Here is a 19,680-nt window from a genome sequence, read left to right as displayed (position 1 = left end):
AACACAAGTCTTACAGTGCTTGTGTCTTGTTTGCTCGGTTGGGTCGTCATCTCTGTCGAGCCGTGCCTTTCGATTTGTCTTAAGCAGATCTTGTCATTGCTTTCGTCGGGGTAGCCACCAACTCTTGTTACTGGTGTGATTTGCGTTGTACTATTCGTAGAATTTATTGCTACTTGGTAGGGAACCATCTTCAGAGCTTTATCTATGTCGACTTTAGAGACATCAGTTTTTCTACACTTGGTGTTGATGGTCTATTTTTGTTTTAATGTCAATTGAATACCTTGCATCGCTGTCAATCGTTTTTCATACTTTTAACTTATCAAACGTTCTTGGTATCGCTGTCGGTTTTTCTACTCAGATCCGAGTTGCATGAGTACGTGCAAAATGGATTAGATGTAGAAAGCATAGTTCAAGAAATAATTGTCTTAAATTCGTGCAAATAAGCAGCTATTGAATTTATTTGAAATTCAAAATATTAGAAATTAAAATGGATTAGATGTAGAAAGCATAGTTCAAAAAATAATTGTCTTAAATTCGTGCAAATAAGCAACTATTGAATTTATTTGAAATTCAAAATATTAGAAATTTTTTCACCTGCAATCTCATACTTTTAAACTTCTTCATCAATTTTATCGGGTATTTAGAAAGAGTTTTAGCTGCAAAAATAGACTGAAATAATCATTCCTTATATATGTGTCGACCAGTCAGTGGTCGGATAGACCTGCTAACGATAGAGGAGAAACGCAGGGGCGACCTTCATGGCGAGGCTGTCGGCGGGCCGACATGATCTGCGCTCGAGAAAGGAGAAACGCTGGGGCGACCTTCATGGAGAGGCTGTCGGCCGACCGACGGGATCTGCGCTCGACAAAGGAGAAAAGCAGGGACGACCTTCGTGGTGAGGCGGTTGATCAGTGAGATCTCCGCACGACGGAGGAGAGATGCAGGGGCGGCACAACATAGGAATCTAGAGTGGAGAGAATACACCCAGTCCTCTATCTTCGTTTGGATTTATTGAGAAAAGTGACAATTTTGATGAGTTGTTAAGAGATTCATGAAGATCATAGGGGACAGAGACGGAGTTTCTTGGACATCGCGGGCGGTGAATCCAAAAGTTCGAGATTAGAAGGGAGTGGAGTAGTGGAGGTCACGAGCCGTTCATTCGGGATGTGGTTTTCGTCTGGGAGCTCAAGTTTTTTTAAAGATGATGAAAATGAGATTTTTAGGCTTTGAATATGCTATTGTACAAGTTCTCCTTGTTTGCTCTTTGTCAAGAGTTTCTCCTTAGTGTTGCTCTTCTTCTTGTTAAGAGTATGCTCCATGCTCGCTTTAAGTGAACGCCGCGAGTTGTTCATTCAAGATGGGTTTTTGCCTCTGAGTCAGAGTCTCTTGAAAGACCAACGGAATTGACATTTTTAGGCTCTTGAATCTGCTGTTGTATAAGTTTCCCTTGTTTGTTCTTTGCCAAGAGTTTCTCTCCTTGGAGTTGCTCTTCTTGTTGATGGCATACTTCACGCTTAGGATTTTTTAGAGTGTTGAACCCGGATTTGTCATGTAGATCATGGCCAATGAATAAAGCATATTAGACCGAGGAAGAGGAAGAGAAAGAAAGGAGGGAGAGAGAACAACAAGACTTGTTCCATAGGGGCAAAGAGTGGTGTCTCCAGGCTCTCCTCTGCCCTTTTTTATTTTGTGCAGTTACTGATTACATCGAGAAAGAGAAAGAGTGCTCCTAAACATGAGAGAGGTTAAGAGAGGAGGGTCGAAAAGCCCCCTAATGCATGCAAGGGTACTCCTATTTATAGATGATATGATGGCAAAGTATAAAATACATAATTACTCTTGTTTTAAGGAGAATCATACGTGATACTTTAGTCTTTTGGTCAGTGACCAATTGGTATGGTTGGCTGAATGAGGGTGACCAACCATAAACGGTCGGTCGACTGTAAATGGGGGTGGCCGAGCAGAGGGGGTCGGCCGGCTGGCTAGAGAGAGGGTGGTCGGCTAGAGGTCGCCGACCGGTTGGATAAAGGAAGTGACTAGCTAAAGGTTGGCTGGCCGGCTAAGTGAGGGCGGTTGGTTGGTCATTCACTCTGTCGTGTCCAGGTTGGGTCAGATTCATGATGTCTTGTACTTTTCATCATCCTTTTTTTTAATTTAGATCGTTAGATTATCTCGAGATTTGTGCAGATAATTTTTTGTGTAAAGTGTGATTAAAACTTTTATACTTAACATGTAAAATGCTTTGGTGAGATGTTTTTTGGGAGCCATATTACGTCACTTTTAAAAAAAATACGGGTAGGATTTTTTTAATGATTTTTTTAATCAAAATGAAATATTTAATTTTAGATTTATTTTAAGGTTAGTATAATAATATATATATATATATATATATTTTTTTTTTGTATTGAATTTATGTAAAAAAATGGTAATAGTTTTGAAATTTATTTGGGCTAAAATTTTGTTGAGATATTTGAACCCAAAAAAAAAAAAATCATTTCCATGCATCAGTTCATTTTTCAATGTATGTAAAAAATTTTTCTACAATTTTTCATATAATGTATTAATATTTTATAAAAATATTACAATTGTAGTAAAAAAAATTATCTATTAAAATTTTAATTCGTGACCCAACTAAAAAAATATTTATATTTTAACTTTTAAAAAATGAAATAATATTGTCAGGCATATGCAGGATGGTGTGTGTGTGTGTGTATCGAAGTATATTGTTAGATACGTACGCACATAAGTATATTGTTGAGTGGTATGTATGTAAATGTTTCAAATATTTAAGGAGTGCTGCCAAATTAATACTCCAAATAAATATATAAAGTTAAATTTTTTTATCATATATTTCTTATCATATAAAATATATCATTGTTTTAATTTTTTTTAAAAAGTGGTTTTGATGCATATGTAAGGTGGCGTGTACGTAAAAATTGAAGTTTAGGTGTTATATACGTAAATACATAACAATTTTGTGGTATAAATGTAAATCTGTCTTTGAACTTTTAAAAAATGAAGTACACATTTTAATACTTATGTAAGATGGCATAAATGTAAAAAAAAAAAATAAGGAGCTAGATTTGTAAATGTATAAAACGAGTTGTATGGATGTGAACTTCTTTTTTAAATTTCATGCTTGCATGTAAACAGTGAAGTTTCGATGTTACATATATAGATGCTTAAATTGAGAGGTATGTATAGGGCTGTAAATGAATCAATGCACTTGATGAACAGCTCGAACTCGGCTCGATTAAGATTCGATAATATTCGTTCAAATTAGTAAATAAACAAGTTTGAGCAATTTTTTAAATCTCGAAGCTTCAATGAACTAAACATAAATGTAGTCAAATTTGTTCATTTATGTTCACAAATAAACTCGTTTGTTTGATAAACAAGTAACTTGTTATGTACACGATATTAAGCTCGATGATATATAAACACTCAAATATTAATTTTATGTAAATTTTAAAGTTATCCTTTTTAGTTGTTTGATAGGATTTAGGTTAAATCATGCTTAAATGTTAGACAAATCATTCTACTAAACGACCTCAAACTAAGGGATTTATAGTAAAATGAAAGAGAAAAGAGATTTCAGATATTATAGGGTTTAGATTTTTTAATCAATAAATTAATAGTTCTTTTAATCAAAATGAAATATTTAATTTTAGATTTATTTTAAGGTTAGTATAATAATATATATATATATATATATATTTTTTTTTTGTATTGAATTTATGTAAAAAAATGGTAATAGTTTTGAAATTTATTTGGGCTAAAATTTTGTTGAGATATTTGAACCCAAAAAAAAAAAAATCATTTCCATGCATCAGTTCATTTTTCAATGTATGTAAAAAATTTTTCTACAATTTTTCATATAATGTATTAATATTTTATAAAAATATTACAATTGTAGTAAAAAAAATTATCTATTAAAATTTTAATTCGTGACCCAACTAAAAAAATATTTATATTTTAACTTTTAAAAAATGAAATAATATTGTCAGGCATATGCAGGATGGTGTGTGTGTGTGTGTGTGTATCGAAGTATATTGTTAGATACGTACGCACATAAGTATATTGTTGAGTGGTATGTATGTAAATGTTTCAAATATTTAAGGAGTGCTGACAAATTAATACTCCAAATAAATATATAAAGTTAAATTTTTTTATCATATATTTCTTATCATATAAAATATATCATTGTTTTAATTTTTTTTAAAAAGTGGTTTTGATGCATATGTAAGGTGGTGTGTATGTAAAAATTGAAGTTTAGGTGTTATATACGTAAATACATAACAATTTTGTGGTATAAATGTAAATCTGTCTTTGAACTTTTAAAAAATGAAGTACACATTTTAATACTTATGTAAGATGGCATAAATGTAAAAAAAAAAAATAAGGAGCTAGATTTGTAAATGTATAAAACGAGTTGTATGGATGTGAACTTCTTTTTTAAATTTCATGCTTGCATGTAAACAGTGAAGTTTCGATGTTACATATATAGATGCTTAAATTGAGAGGTATGTATAGGGCTGTAAATGAATCAATGCACTTGATGAACAGCTCGAACTCGGCTCGATTAAGATTCGATAATATTCGTTCAAATTAGTAAATAAACAAGTTTGAGCAATTTTTTAAATCTCGAAGCTTCAATGAACTAAACATAAATGTAGTCAAATTTGTTCATTTATGTTCACAAATAAACTCGTTTGTTTGATAAACAAGTAACTTGTTATGCACATGATATGAAGCTCGATGATATATAAACACTCAAATATTAATTTTATGTAAATTTTAAAGTTATCCTTTTTAGTTGTTTGATAGGATTTAGGTTAAATCATGCTTAAATGTTAGACAAATCATTCTACTAAACGACCTCAAACTAAGGGATTTATAGTAAAATGAAAGAGAAAAGAGATTTCAGATATTATAGGGTTTAGATTTTTTAATCAATAAATTAATAGTTCTTATTAAATTTGTAAAATTATTTATTATTTTTTTGCATGAAAATCTTGATACTCATCTAAATTTTTAGCTCATTTATTAGCTAGTTTAAAAACTTGTTCACTTATCCTAAGCAAATCAAGTACAAATCAGGTTCAAACGTTAAAAAATTTAAACAAGTCAAGCTTGAACAATATATTAAAGCTCGACACAAGCTCAAGCCGAGCATGAATAACTTATAATTATACACAGCTAGGTTCGAACTATGATATACTTGGCTCGAGTCGGCTCGATTACAACCATAGGTATATATATGTAAATTTTCCTAAAATTTATTTCTCATTGTACACTGAAAAGGTGTTAGCACGAATATCAGGTAGATCTGGCAGTCCAGACAGGAAAAATCATATCAAGAGAGGGTCAACCGGCAAAAGACCCAAAGGCAAAATTGTTTGACTAGACATATCAAGGCAAAGGCCAATTACGACAATCAAATGACTCGAAACCAAGCAATTCTACAAGAAGTGAGGCACAAGATATTCTGAGCCATTCACCATGTTGAAATCAACTCAAGGGAGGAGTTAACCCCTCGGGTCTTACGTTTATACGGTAGACTTTTAGTAGTCTCCCTAAATATCATTAAGTCATCATGACAACAAGTCTTAGCAATCGCTGGGGATCTATTCGTTTAAAGGTGACTACGTATCAGATTAAGATGATTCATCATCTGCGTGGTGTCCCGACCAACCGATCTACAAAACTTAGCCAACCAAATATATATTGTCAACTCTTTACTAGTAAAAGATGAGTCGCTTGTATGAGTTTATCGAACCTAGTCGACCGGCGATGCCACAAAGGCCTAATGAACCTAGCAAACCAACAACATCTACCAGGGCTTTATTAGCCCAAAGAACGACAACGCCTATCAAGGGCTCGCCAGTCCAACTAGTTGAGCCAAAGAGCAACCCTACTCTAGGCCAGCATTTGCAAAAATACTTTAACATAATCCGTATAGCTCCCAACTAAAATAGGAACATAAATGTAATTTCATATATTATATCATTTTTTTTTTATAATAGTAGATCATTCTATGATTAAATATTATGCTTTTGTTATAAATTACGATTCATTCTATGTGCATATCTCTCTCTTTCAGTATTACACTCTATAGCTCAGGTGGTGTGATTTGAAGATAAAACAAGATTCAACAGACACTCTTGTCAATTGGGTGAATCCGACCCGATCCAACCGATTGACTATCTTCCTCCTCCATTCAGACAACCCGATCGATCTCAAAAGCGGGACGAACTCTCGCTTTCCTCATCCTCCTTCGCAGACGCCGCGATGGAGCCTGATGTGAGCATCGAAACAGGTTCTATGATCCGCATCGCCGTTATCCCTGTTGGTGGTTCGATCCCTCACCAGTGGCTGCGTGAATACGTTTCGATGCTATCGCGCCACACGAGGATCGATCTCTCATCCATCAGTTCTTTCTACTCGGAGCACCAGAAGAGCCCCTTCACACACCAACCATGGGAAAGCGGCAGCCTCCTCTTCAAGTACATGGTTGGGGGTGCTCCTCCTAGCCCCTGGGAGGACTTCCAGGCCCATCGCAAGATCCTCGCCGTCATTGGCCTCTGTCACTGCCCAGCTTCTCCGGACCTGGATCTTGTCATTGATCAGTTTGCTTCCGTCTCTAAGGGTTACGGCTCCGCGCTCGCCAAGCGATTGTTCGCATTCTCACCTAGTGATGAGCAGGTGTGTTGGATTTTGTCTATTTTTTGTTGCAGCATTGCTAAATGTGGGATTGCCGGTCTACCAAATTCTAATCCTTGTGGTCGTTTTGTTGGGATTGGGTTATTTTAGGAAGGTTTGGAATCGAATGTAAGCTTTCTAACATATTTATGCTTGTTTCGGTTATGTAAAAAATTCATTTAGTTGGCATGCTGTTTTGATGCAAACCAATAAAATTGAAAAAGAGCAAAAAGCATGTTAGCAAAGAAGATTGTACTTTTTAAAAATAACATCACAGATCATTATTCTCAGCGATTCTTAGGAATTTTGCCATTAGATATGGTGTGATTCTTTGGCATTGTGGAGGTTTTCATACGCATTGCTAGATTGATTTGAACTAATCAAAATACTAATGTATTAAAAGTTGACTTTGTTTTTCACAAGTCATAGTTGGTTGAGGTCAAGTATTTTTTTGTTTATTTAGTTGGGATGATTGAGTTTAATTGGGAAGAGTTAGGGGTTAGAAAATAGACTTGATTGGGTAATTTATTTGTATTACTGCATAGAAGAGGTTGATATTTTCACCAAAAATGGTATGGTGCACGATTACCTTGAAGATTGACTAGATTATGATAGGATGGGTTTGCTTAGACTTTAAATTTAAATCTAAATTTGATTGAGTTTTGTTTATATTTAGGAATTTTTAATGCTTTTTTTGAAGGGATAATTAGGTAAGATTTTTGAGGATATGGTTGAGATTTAAGTTGAATTGGTTAGGTGGAAGAGCTTATTGCAAAATACATAAGCATGCTTTTCCAATTAGATTTTAGGCTTTGGTCATTTTAGGGTTGAGAGGAGTTGTTTGGGGCTTGGAATTTGGAGGGTGTATGGTGAAAGAAGTCAAATAGGTCCATGAGAGAAGAATGTAATTTTATGTTCTTTGAAATCTGTAAACCAAACTGTGCTTTAATTTCTTCTTGGAAGACTCCTAAGTTGGATGAATCCATCTCTGCTACCATTTGATTAAAAGTAGGGCAGAGGATGTGTTGATTGTGGTGGACTTCTCAATGTGAAGGCAAGAATCTGGTGGATGGAAAAAATCAAGGAGGTCGATAGAAGGAATATGTTGAAAAGTGGGGATGAATGAGTGTCAAGAGAAAAAAGGGTCTCATGGCTATGAGGGAGAGCTAGTGATAATTGACTAGTAGTTGAGAATATGAAACGAAGTCATTTTTTCAAAACTCATATACTAGTAACCTTTTTTATGGACATTTTAACTCAACTAACTAGATACATATAAGCATGTTCAAGATGGCAAATTATCTTTTTACTCCTGACAAATAATAAAATGACACCTAAGGATAATGAATCTGACCACTAATCTTTACTTGATTTTGTTATACATTCAGATAATATGCAGACTTTCGGAAAGCATGCCCAACCATGTCTTGAATTTGTTTGCAGCAAACCTCATGTCTTTTCTTCACTAGCTTTAAGTTTTATCTAATTCTGTTATTTCTGTTTTAAATGCAGTTACGGGAGGGACGAGAAAAGGAAAACAGTATTATTTTGTTCCCTTCTGCTGATCAACAAGCACAGGAACTTCAGATGCTGACAATGATTCAAGATGTTGCTGCTACATTGCTGATGGAGTTTGAAAAATGGGTTCTTCGTGCAGAGTCTACTGGAACTATCTTGAAGACACCTTTAGATTCCCAATCCAATTTAAGTTCCGAGGAGGTTTGATCTTCATGTCATTTCAGTAGTTATGAGTTTATTTGAAAGAATGCCTAGGAGTCCTTATATGTTTCAAACCACTGGCGTTAACTAAGCTGGTTTTATCAATGAAATCCAGGTGATAAAAGCTAAAAAGAGGAGGCTTGCTCGAGCACAAAAAACTATAGGAGATTATTGTTTGTTAGCTGGATCACCTGTTGATGCAAATGCACATTTTGTTACTGCAATAGAACTGGCCAGGTTGACTGGAGATATTTTCTGGCATGCTGGTGCTCTAGAAGGCAGTGTTTGTGCATTGCTGGTATGTAGTGGAGATCATTATGCTACTATAGTACATTGTAAACTTTGGAACATAATGATGAGGAATTCAGTAATTTTTTAGTGAATAGGGAAGTGTTTTAGTACTTCATTTGAACTAACAATTCTCTGATTAACTTCTTGGGGCATTTACATATGCAACACATAATTCTTATGTATTCACATATCTAAAACGCCTTAACATTCATATATACATGTGTGCCACTCAAATCTTTAATATCACATAAAAAATACCACCATCACTACCTTTCTAAGAGTGAAATACACCTTTTCCTGCAAATGCTTATGACACCAAGGTGTTGTGTAAATATCAAACTTTGGATGAAAGATATGTAAATATATAAGAATTTCGTGGTATGTATGTAAGTTTCTTTAATTTTGTTGTTTTCCAAATGGGTTAACACATCTTGTTATTGACTGAAAAGGGGGGTATTGTTTGAAGACATTGTTGATAGTTGCAAATTTAAATCCTGAACTGCATGATGGCTTGACTTGCTGCAGTATGCAGGTTGGTCGGATGGATGAAAGGGATTCTCTTTTAGAGGAGGAGGTGAAGTATCGCTATTACAGTGTCATTCAACTTTATAAGAGGTCATATTTACAAGATAACGCACAGAGGTAGCTAACAGTTACCCTGAACAAGTGTGGATAATTTTTTCATGGACATAACAAATTGTTCTTGCGTTTTGATTTTGAGGCTTTAGTGTATTAAATTCATGGAAGATTTACATACATACCACTCAATTCTCATGTATTCACATATTTAACACCCAAACATCAATATTTACCTGTGTGCGACCTTACCTATGCATAAAAAGGTGTATTCCACTTTTTAAGAGTTAAATTAGTAGTATTTTTGATGTCATATTAAAGATTTGAGTGGTATAAATGTTAAGCAGAATTTTAGTTTTAGATATGTAAATACGTAGGAATTGAGCGCTATGTATGTAAATGCCCCTAAATTCATTCCTATGGTGCAGATCATCATGTTGGCTACTGATTGATAGCAGAAACAGTAGTGCTTACTTTTTTCATGCATGTTGGGCTGGATTTGCCCTGCATTTAATTTCTCTGGGTGTATGATTCCAAAAACATTATTTATAAACTATTAATTTTCTGTAGTTCTAATATTGTCACTTTTGTATGATGTTTGTGTGAGTCCAGAGCAATTGAAGGATAAAAAACTTCTCAAGGGAAAACGTCGATGGTTTACTGTAAATTATGAATGAATTTAGTGTGTTAAAACAACTACATGATCCATTAAATTTGGATACTGTTTGGTTTTAAACTTGGAGAGGAAAATCAATGGAGTTGCTTGGATTTTAAACGCTCAAACATTAAGATATATTGAAAAAAAAAAGGATAAAAAAGTAATTTTCTAGATGTTGATACTTGGGTGTATCGACTAGAAAATGCCTTCTTTTATCTTTCTTTTCAATTTATTTTGCTGTTTGAGTTTCAAACCATGTCTTTAATTTTTATCTCCACCTAAATTAGGCAGCGACTAAAGTTTTTAGATTCTATAGTTTTTTAAGGACCAAATGGAACCGTTATTTACATTTGAAAAAAAAAATGTAATTGGAATTGCGGAATATACCCTACTTCTATGAAGATCACAAGCATTTGAAATACTGCACTAGAAAAAAATAGAAGTCCATGCTTTTATAATCTGTATCCTCTATTGTGAAAAAAATTCAAGGTCTTAGGTGGATGATCAAATGTCTTAAAATGCGTGAAATCATGTGTGTCTATTGTCTTACTTATATTGAAGCTGATCCATACCATGTATTGCTGATCTAATAGATGCATCAAAATTGTGGATATGCATTTACTCTTTTGAATACTTAGTTTAAGATAAAACATGGCTTCATATTAGAGATAAATTAATGAGAGTATTTTCTATAGCTCTTTTGTTAGGAGATTTAAAGTCCTTCTCAATTATATCTAGTGCTTGGAGCATGTGGAATATTTCTCTTTATTCTATTTATTTTGACATTTAGGAATAAGTTTAGCACCATATATTTTTTAGGCGTTCTTGTAAACAATATTTTGATGCAGCAACTTAACAAAATCTATAAAATTCTATACGAAGCTCTTTCTTGAATATGATTGACCAGAGGCAGTTGATGATGAGTTCAGAAGGCAAGGTATTAATTACTCTTAAAGATAACCTGAATCCGCTAGAAATTAAAATTAGAAATTTACATAACAATGGTAATAGTAGGTCAAGAAACAGCTCTTGTGCATCATACGAGAGGATGTGGAGTTAGATAAGGATATCAACAATAGTATGCAGTGTGTTTTTTTCATAAATTAAAACTGTACTGCATTTGAGGAATATTTTGTAAAGCCGCAAGAAATTGCCAAATTCTGGAATTGCATATTTGATAACAAGGAGGGCTTACTTGTTTAAATGAATGAAATTTGTTTTTATAGGAATGTAAGTGATATTTTGTTGGAAAAATGTGCATTGATTCATTAATAAGATTGAGATGGTGTGCCATGTGTAATAGGCATAGTAATTGCTATGAAACAGAACACCGTTATATGCCATGATTAAACACAAGAAATAAGTTTGAGATGGTATGCCATGTGTAATTGTCATAGTAATTGCTATGAAATATAACACCATTATATGCCATGATTAAACACGAAGGCATGAAAAGACCTACAAAATATTATACATATATATTATGACAAACTAAACTCTGCATATGGTGTTTGTTGGCTGTGATGGAAATTTGAAATTATATTCACATCAAAACCAAAGAAAGATTTATACGAGTTCTATCATTGGTATTTTATTTTATTTTTAATTAATCTATGTAAATCATGCATATGATGTCAACTTTTGACTAAAGGGATTTTCTTTTGAACATTTTGAAAATTCAATTAAAGGTAGTATCTTATGGAATGTTTTGGACCTAGCCTATGGAATTTCAATATGAACATATGGAGTTAAAACTTTTCACCTCAGGAATATTTTTCACTGTGTTTGATGTATTTCCACTGTTGTCCCTATTATTCTCGTTGCTATTCACATGTTTTAGGAGCTTAGCAAAGCGAAGCGGTGCGTTGGCTATGGGCATAGCTTGCCTATGGTTCACTGCTTACTGGTTCTTCATTCTCTTCTTGGTGCTTCTTTCATTACACTATCTTGCTCGCTAGTTTATTTATACGTTTCTCACCGATTCTTTTTTTTAATTTTGGCTAGCAATTTCTCGTTCATATGATTCTTCTTGATATTGCTTCTCAATGCCGCATATTCACTCGCTTCACACTGCATCTATCTATTAGTCTATGACTGGTTGCTCAATTGCACGAGTATTTTTATTTTTATCTTTTTTTATCTTTCTTTTTTGCTCTTTGAAAACTGAAAATTTTAACTTGTCATTAAGTTGCTGAAAATTGTTACCCGAAGTTGTCTCTTCACTTTTTTGCTTTAAGCACAACTTTTGTCATCACATTTTGTTTAGTGATTTGAAAACTTCGCTCTTGTTGTTTCTGTTTGTTGCCTTTAAATCTTCTGTTTATCATCATGTTTCCCTAATTTTCACTTTGGTTTCTCTTGCCTTCCAACTGTTATTGCTTTTGGTGCATCTTGTTATACCATTTCCACTTGCCTGCTTGGTTATATCATTGTCTTTTGCCACCTTGTTTATTAGTTTGGTTACTAGCTCTTGTTGTGTGTCTCGCATGCTTGTTTACCACTTTACCTTTATATTTATGTCTCTCTATCTCATATCACGCCTGCTGTCAATGTGCTATCCTTCTGCCATCCTTTGTTTACAATAATTTGTTTCCTATTTTCTTAGTGGAACTTATAAATTTTTTTTGAAATTCTCACTGGATGTATTGAAACTTCTTGTTTATGAGTCTATTTTTCTAAATTGTGTAGTAACTTTATTTGAATTATATAAATCCTATAGATGGAACATCTGTGGCCTGTAAAAATTATTGAATAATGAATATTGAGATATACATTCAACTTTTCTCTTCTTGTGAGAGGGGGGACTTGCACCGGTGTGAGGGCAGATTCTTCTCTTTGGTTGATTTAAATGTTTAGTTACTGGTTTTTGTGTAGTGATTGAAACTTCGTGAAGTAAGGTATGTTCTGTGTTTTCTTTTGAAGCATGCTCTTCATTATTGCTGAATTTAAATATTTTCCACTATTTTCTTGTGGGATTTCAGATTTTGAGGGGTCATTAATTATCTTATGGAATGAATGAACCATTCTTGTTATCTTTAAATTAAAATTGATAAGTTTTTACTTCAATTATGAGTTAAGAACCAATGAATTGTAAGTCTTTTGTGTTTTCATATTACACGTCATTTATGTTGCTTTAAAAATTCTAGACCTTTATTCATCCTAGATGAGATATAGGGTAGTATATGCATATACGAGTCTATTAACTATATTATTACCATTAGGATTATCCATTTATGCTTGTCATGCAAACACAAATGAAATATCTTCACATGTTTATGCATGAACACCAAATTTATATACTGATGTGCATCCTTAATTAGCAAGAAGACGAACAATATAATTATATAGATACAGACATTCAACTAATTTTTTGTAAAATTTAAATTGAACAAGGAAAATGGTGTGAATATTGTCCCCTAAGGTATCCTGAAACATTTGGCCATGCTTAAGTGTCTGGTTAGAAAAATACTATTTTAGCTGAGCCGCAAGAGGATTGATCAAATTGATTTCAAGTTTGGGAAAAGTGCTACATGCAAAATAACATTTTTTGGTGTTTGAATTTGAAATATTTAACTAAACTAGGAGTAACACCGACAATGGATCCCATTTTCGTTAGGCTAATGTCACTGATTGGTGGGGAATAATTTTTTACTGACGTTAAATTGTACGGTTGAAGTTGATGAAGTTCATGCCATTTAGCAAATGCATGTTGCGAGTGGTTGTCTATCTTTTGCTGTTTATGGAGATATCAATATGCTTGTATTGTAAGGCCGGGTTTATGGCAATTTTATCTGAGACCTGAGATGCCGCTTCAATTTATTCATTCTCTAGATAATTTTGAATATTATCCTTCACTTCCACAGGAATTACGAATTTTGGTTTATTTCTCAAAAACATGATATTCGTTAAATGATAAATTTTTTCTTTTCACATTTTCAGGGTTTCAACAGCGACGTTTGAGCTTGAAGCTCAATTAAAGCTCGCCAGGTACCTCTGCAGGTACGATCTTGTGCATTCCAGCTCTGTGACTGTTCTCCACACGCAAGATGCAATTTGCATTTGCAAATCAATACAATCGGACTTTTTTTTTTCTTATAAAACTCTCATCAATATAGTTGTAACTGGGAAAGCTTGCATGAAATTTGAATGGCCATAATAATATGATTTTAGTTGTTAATTTACTTTAATATCCCTTTATGAATGTTCTCTTAGGTAATCCTTGTAGAATGAAATCAATTTGGTGTTCATTATAGTTGGGAAATCAAGTTTTATTTTGAACGCTTAGGATTGATTCAGTAGTTATTTTACTCTGTAGTCAAGTTGTAGTTTTCAAGCATGCTGAGGCTGTAAAGCTCTAGGTGCTTATGAGCTCTCTTAATCAAGGATGGTTTTTATATGTCACTAGTTAAATAGGGGTAACAATTTTTGAACTAGGACCTGAAATTTTTGTTTAATCATGAATGTAGAGGTGCCTTTTAAGTCTTTTGCATGTGAGCTGCCTCCTAGAAATTGTTGTTAAGGCAGCCACTCTCAGCTGTTTTTTTAGTATATGCAAGATTGGAGGTTGCATTTGGCAGAAATTGCAAAAAATTATCAACTGATGCTTTCCACCTTATCACTTTTAATAAAAAGGAAGTATGGCTTGCTCTGCAGGAAAAATATAGGAAATTAATTTTAGAAAATAGATACATGGCAAATACATTGATCACGTTGATACATGCTGCATTATACACCATAAAGCGATGAAGCATCCACTTTTTTGTATATTTATTAAACCAAAATTAGCCATGGAGGCAGTAGATCTGTAATCCTTAAAAAAAATGCCCATCTTCAAATGAGGCATAAACTCAATGCATTTATATTTTCTTCCCATTTATCCTTCCCTCTCCATTCTGCTTCCCATCATTTCGTCTTGTTTTTAGTCTGACTAACATATATTTGAGTCAAAAAGAGGAAGAGGAAGAAAACCTAAGTAGTATAAGGAGACAATGATAAAGAGGATTGGAAAAAGAGGATTGATCTGGAAGAAAATGAAAAAGCAATCAATTTCCCCTCTTAATGCAACAGAAAAGGCAAATATATATTGGGATGTATAGTTTCTACCTTCTTTTGGCAAATGATGGATGGCATTGCAGTTTGTTACTTTATATTTTGACAAAGATTACCATAAGCAAGGGCATTTATCCTTTCATTAGATGCATCGATTATCATGACAATACTGTGATGCTAGCTGAATAAAATGAAAATAATGTATGGATATGCTAGGTGAGATGACTAGCAAGATCTGCAACCATTGCATATTGCTAGATAATTTTATTGATAATTGAATGTACTGAAACAATTTTAATTCACAATTAAGTTCATTAAAGCATCAAGATTTTTTAAAACTTCATTGTTCTTATATTTTACTTAGTCACAACTCAAAGGTTTGTGCGGGATACAAACATCCTGTATTTACTATTTTAATTCATATATATGAAGTTGTCTGGTATTAGGTTAGCGCGGCATGTTGCTCTGCTTGAGGGTCCAACGTAACAGGGAGTCGCAGCTTGATTTCTAGCCAAGTTCTTGTGTTTGCTCTACTTTTTGACAATGGTCATTTAACTAACTTTTGAAAGTTTACCTTGAATTGTGTAGAAAGTTAGGTTGCAATGAGTGCAATTACTAGGAAAAAGATGTTCCAGATGTGCTTATTTCTTCTGGATTGCTCCACAAAACTTAGGAAGATAGTTCCATTCCATTCTATATGCATATCTGGCTGGATCTACTTTTTGAGAAATATAACTGTAGCAATAAGCATTCGTTATAACTTTTTGAGGTGATTGATTTAACGTTTTTCTATTTTATTTGGAGATTTCTTTTTCACGATTATTTTGTATATGTTCCATTCTTCTTAATTTCCTACCTTTTTTACATTTATTTCATTAGTTATTTTCTTATTTTTGCCTCTTGTTTCATTTTCTTGTAAGTAGGGTTATTAATGTTGGACAATTTCAACACTAGTTATACAATGCAAAAAACAAAATTTCCTAGGAATTATTACTTCAGCTAAGGAAAATGCACCAACAAGGGAATCACCAAAGCAACCCTAAGAAGAACATGGGGAAACTATGATGTTTTGCAATGGACTATAATAACCAATCTAGATTGCTTGCCTATAAGATATTGAAGAAAATGGTGTCATGGATAGAATAGACTAATTGTAATGGAGTGAACAATTATTTGGGCAGGGCGGAGATATCTTGAAGTTGACTCCCGTTAATATTTGATGTGTAGATCTTCTTTCTTCCATGGGAATCTTTCTTCAAAGATCTTCTATTTGCTTGAGAGGGGGAGGTACACAAGAACACACAATATACAAGAGAAATGTAATTTTTCATTTACTAGTGATTTAAAAATTTAAACTTATTATTTATAAATTTGCATGTGGTAGTCCAAGAAATGGAGAGGGAGGCCCTACTGTTGGGCTTTCATGTCGTAGAGGAAGGGAAATCACGGTGATGTGAGTTTGGAAGAGATTTTGAGGGGTTTGAAGAGTTTAGGTATGGTTATAAGGGAAAGATCATAAGGAAGTGCTTGCCAAATTTTTTAATGACTTTGACTTGATTAAAAGAGAGAAAATGGATTTACATTTTTAGGAGGAGGTGAAATGGCAATTCAATAAGGTTATGGGTGTCATTTAAGGCCATAATACATCAACTGTATAACAATACATAGAATGACTCAATCAAAAGGAAGAGGACATGTACGAGGTCTCCTCTCCCAATTCATATTTTTCTCTTTCTCATCTCTATCTTTATCTACTTATCTCTCCTTCGTGGATATACAACTTTTTTAGTGTTAGTAGTGAGTGAAGGGATCTATAATATAATGTGTAGAGATGGTTATTTTCGAAGGTGTTAGGTTTGAGCTGAACTGTTTGTTATTTATTGCTAACAGTTCCATTACTAAGAGGGTTATCACTCATTTTACTCACGACAACACTATGTTGCGTACTTGCACCTCACTTTCAGACCTCATCGTGATTGTTCTTGCTACAGTTTCCCATGCTTGCCTTTACATGTGATTCGGCAGTTTCTTTTGCATCACTTGTGCAACCGTCACGCTTTATTACCGTAGCCCTTATGCACTATCTACTGGATTTGTTGATGACAATTGCATTCATAGGCTCATTAGATCACCCCATCAATTGTCTGTTCAACACACTTTTTGGTTCTCATAACAATAATGCAATGCATTGAATGCTCTAAAAAAATGTTTAGTATATTAAAGAGAAAACTAGTTTGAAAAATGTTTGAGAAACTTGTCACTTATTGTAATCTTTCTGAGGAGCCTTATCGTTAATGGGCTAAAGCCTTGAGCTACAAAGATATGCTAATTGGCATGCCCCAAAATTATTAGGTTATGCACAATATAAATTAGCATTGCTCTATTTGCTTAGAATATAGGAAATTATCTGAACGTGACATGAGTACATCCCTTCAAATTAGACGGCTTCTAAAATAGCTAAAGGAAATCTGCATATATGCAACTCGAACAAGGACTTCACCTACTTTAGATGTTGCCAAAATGGCCATATATTATATAAGTGCTCTCCAAAAGCTGTTCTGTTTGACCGAGGAAGTTATAATGATAATACATGATGTGATGTTTTACCAATAGATGTAGCACATATCTTTTTAATAACCATGGTTATATGATCAAAATGTGATCCATTTTGGATGAGAAATGCTTATATTTTCAAGATAATGTGTGTGGGCTCTAAAAATTCCGATCACTCCCCAAGGCTCTATATATATATTTTTGTTGTTAAGAGAGCTTAGGAGGGTCAAATTTTCAGAATGTGGATTGAATTGTAGATAAGACACTACCCAGAGATTTTACCCTCATTTTTCAAGGACTTTTTGATATGGGGTTCGAGGTTTTCCATAGACGCAAATACTTATAATTAATTACCCCTCTTAATAGCAGGAGAGCACTTTTAATTAAGGTTAGTCGTTAAGAATTGAATATTCAACATATAATAGTAGCAGATATACACTTTAAATTATAAAATCTATCACTTGAAGTTTAAATAGATGGTGGGGAAATGAAGACGAAACCTCGATCAAGATCTCATGTTTACTTAATTCCAGGTTGTTGTTGCCCCTGATCTACTGGTCAGAGGAGGTAGTTGACCCAATCTGACTGAATGATCATTGTCAACAACTATGGGTTGCGTCGTCCAAGGGTCTTTGTAGATTTGGGGTGGATGTTTGCCTAAGAGGATAAATTTAAGTCGAACTTAGCTAATTAAATGCTTTGTGCCAATTAATTGTACTCTATGGTTCACAACTCAAAGGGTAGAAATTTATTATGGAGCACATGGGTTGCACGACAGTGACAGTAATTGTATCATTTGATGACAACCACCCGGTCAAAGGCTTTTGGTCGTAATCGTTATTTTGTGGTGTCATTTGACAACAGAACCACGCTGACAGAGGACTTTGGCCACATCCTTATTAACATGTAATTTCTTTGATTGTGGATATATAAATACATTTGATATTACATTCATTCTTTGTGAACTGAAGTAAATCAAAAGTTTGTCACCCTCGACAAACTATTGCGAATGATGAATGATTTTTTTTGTTCTTTTAGCTTTTTAAGTGCTTAATTTTATTTAATATTTTGATTGATTTTTTTGAAAGCCTTAATTAAAAGATTAATCCCTCCGGTTGAAATCTTTTATCAACACGACCATCATCAGGGGTTTTGGTTGCTTGATTTAAAGCGTTTCAACTTTACATTTTGCTTGTAAAAGATTGGGTTAAGATTGACATACGATTGTATGTGAACCTTGTCAACTATGTTCTACTTACAGAGGATCATATATATATAATATTATTTGAACTTACTCATATAGATATTGAACTTAATTTTATTTAATATTTTGATTGATTTTTTTGAAAGCCTTAATTTAAAAGATTAATCCCTCCGGTTGAAATCTTTGATAAACACGACCATCATCAGGGGATTTAAACCTTTTCAACTTTATGTTTTGCTTGTAAAGGATTGGGTTACGATTGACATACGATTGTATGTGAACCTTGTCAACTATGTTCTACTTACAGAGGATCATATATATATATATATAATATTATTTGAACTTATTCATATAGATGTTGAACTTAATTTGCACTTAATTTTGAAAATAGATCTATTCGGTTGAAATATTCTATCAACTCGATCATCATTAGAGAATGTTTATCTTTGAACCTTGTCGAATCTATCTCTCTTACAGATGATCGGGTTTAGTATTGATAGTTGTTGGTATATAAACCTAGGAAGATCAAATTCATATATATATATATATATATTTATATATAGATTTGTTGACCTCATTTTTAGTGAGGTCTAATCTTTCTCTTAGGATTTAGGATCTAGCCTTAGGGACCTCCCTTCGACTATCTTAGAACCTTAGAAATGGGACCCGCCTTGTTCTAGAAATTCAACCCGCTTCTGTATTCTTTTGTGGTTTCGCGTGTGTGGTATTGACTTCTAACACTTAAAATGATGAAACCGACATGAGGAACCCAAAAGGGATCCCTGTAGGACCTTTTGAGCCTTAGGGTGGCCTTCTGCACAATTCGCACTCTCGCACGCATAAACTTCGCATATCGGAGAGTCGACGTATCCGATCGACCGCGGATCGAGATTTTGTGAAATTTGAATTTCGGCGCGTTTTGACCCGA

The 19,680-nt window shown here is 33.7% G+C and overlaps 1 protein-coding gene across 2 annotated transcripts in view; it reads left to right on the top strand.

Annotated features, from left to right (window-relative positions):
- The first annotated feature begins 6,139 nt into the window (after positions 1-6,139).
- LOC110021865 (trafficking protein particle complex II-specific subunit 120 homolog) overlaps positions 6,140-19,680 on the top strand; it is a 43,954-nt gene continuing 30,413 nt past the window's right edge. For both annotated transcript variants that reach the window (XM_020720555.1, XM_020720554.1), the window contains exons 1-5: positions 6,140-6,705; positions 8,215-8,421; positions 8,537-8,719; positions 9,245-9,354; positions 13,886-13,945. In XM_020720555.1, the coding sequence (XP_020576214.1) occupies positions 6,292-6,705; positions 8,215-8,421; positions 8,537-8,719; positions 9,245-9,354; positions 13,886-13,945 (974 nt within the window). In that variant the 5' untranslated portion in view covers positions 6,140-6,291. The remainder of the gene's footprint in view (positions 6,706-8,214; positions 8,422-8,536; positions 8,720-9,244; positions 9,355-13,885; positions 13,946-19,680) is intronic.

This window comes from Phalaenopsis equestris, unplaced genomic scaffold (assembly GCF_001263595.1).
Source record: "Phalaenopsis equestris unplaced genomic scaffold, ASM126359v1 Scaffold000151, whole genome shotgun sequence".
Taxonomy (NCBI): domain Eukaryota; kingdom Viridiplantae; phylum Streptophyta; class Magnoliopsida; order Asparagales; family Orchidaceae; genus Phalaenopsis; species Phalaenopsis equestris.
This window is presented reverse-complemented; position numbering and strand designations above follow the sequence as displayed.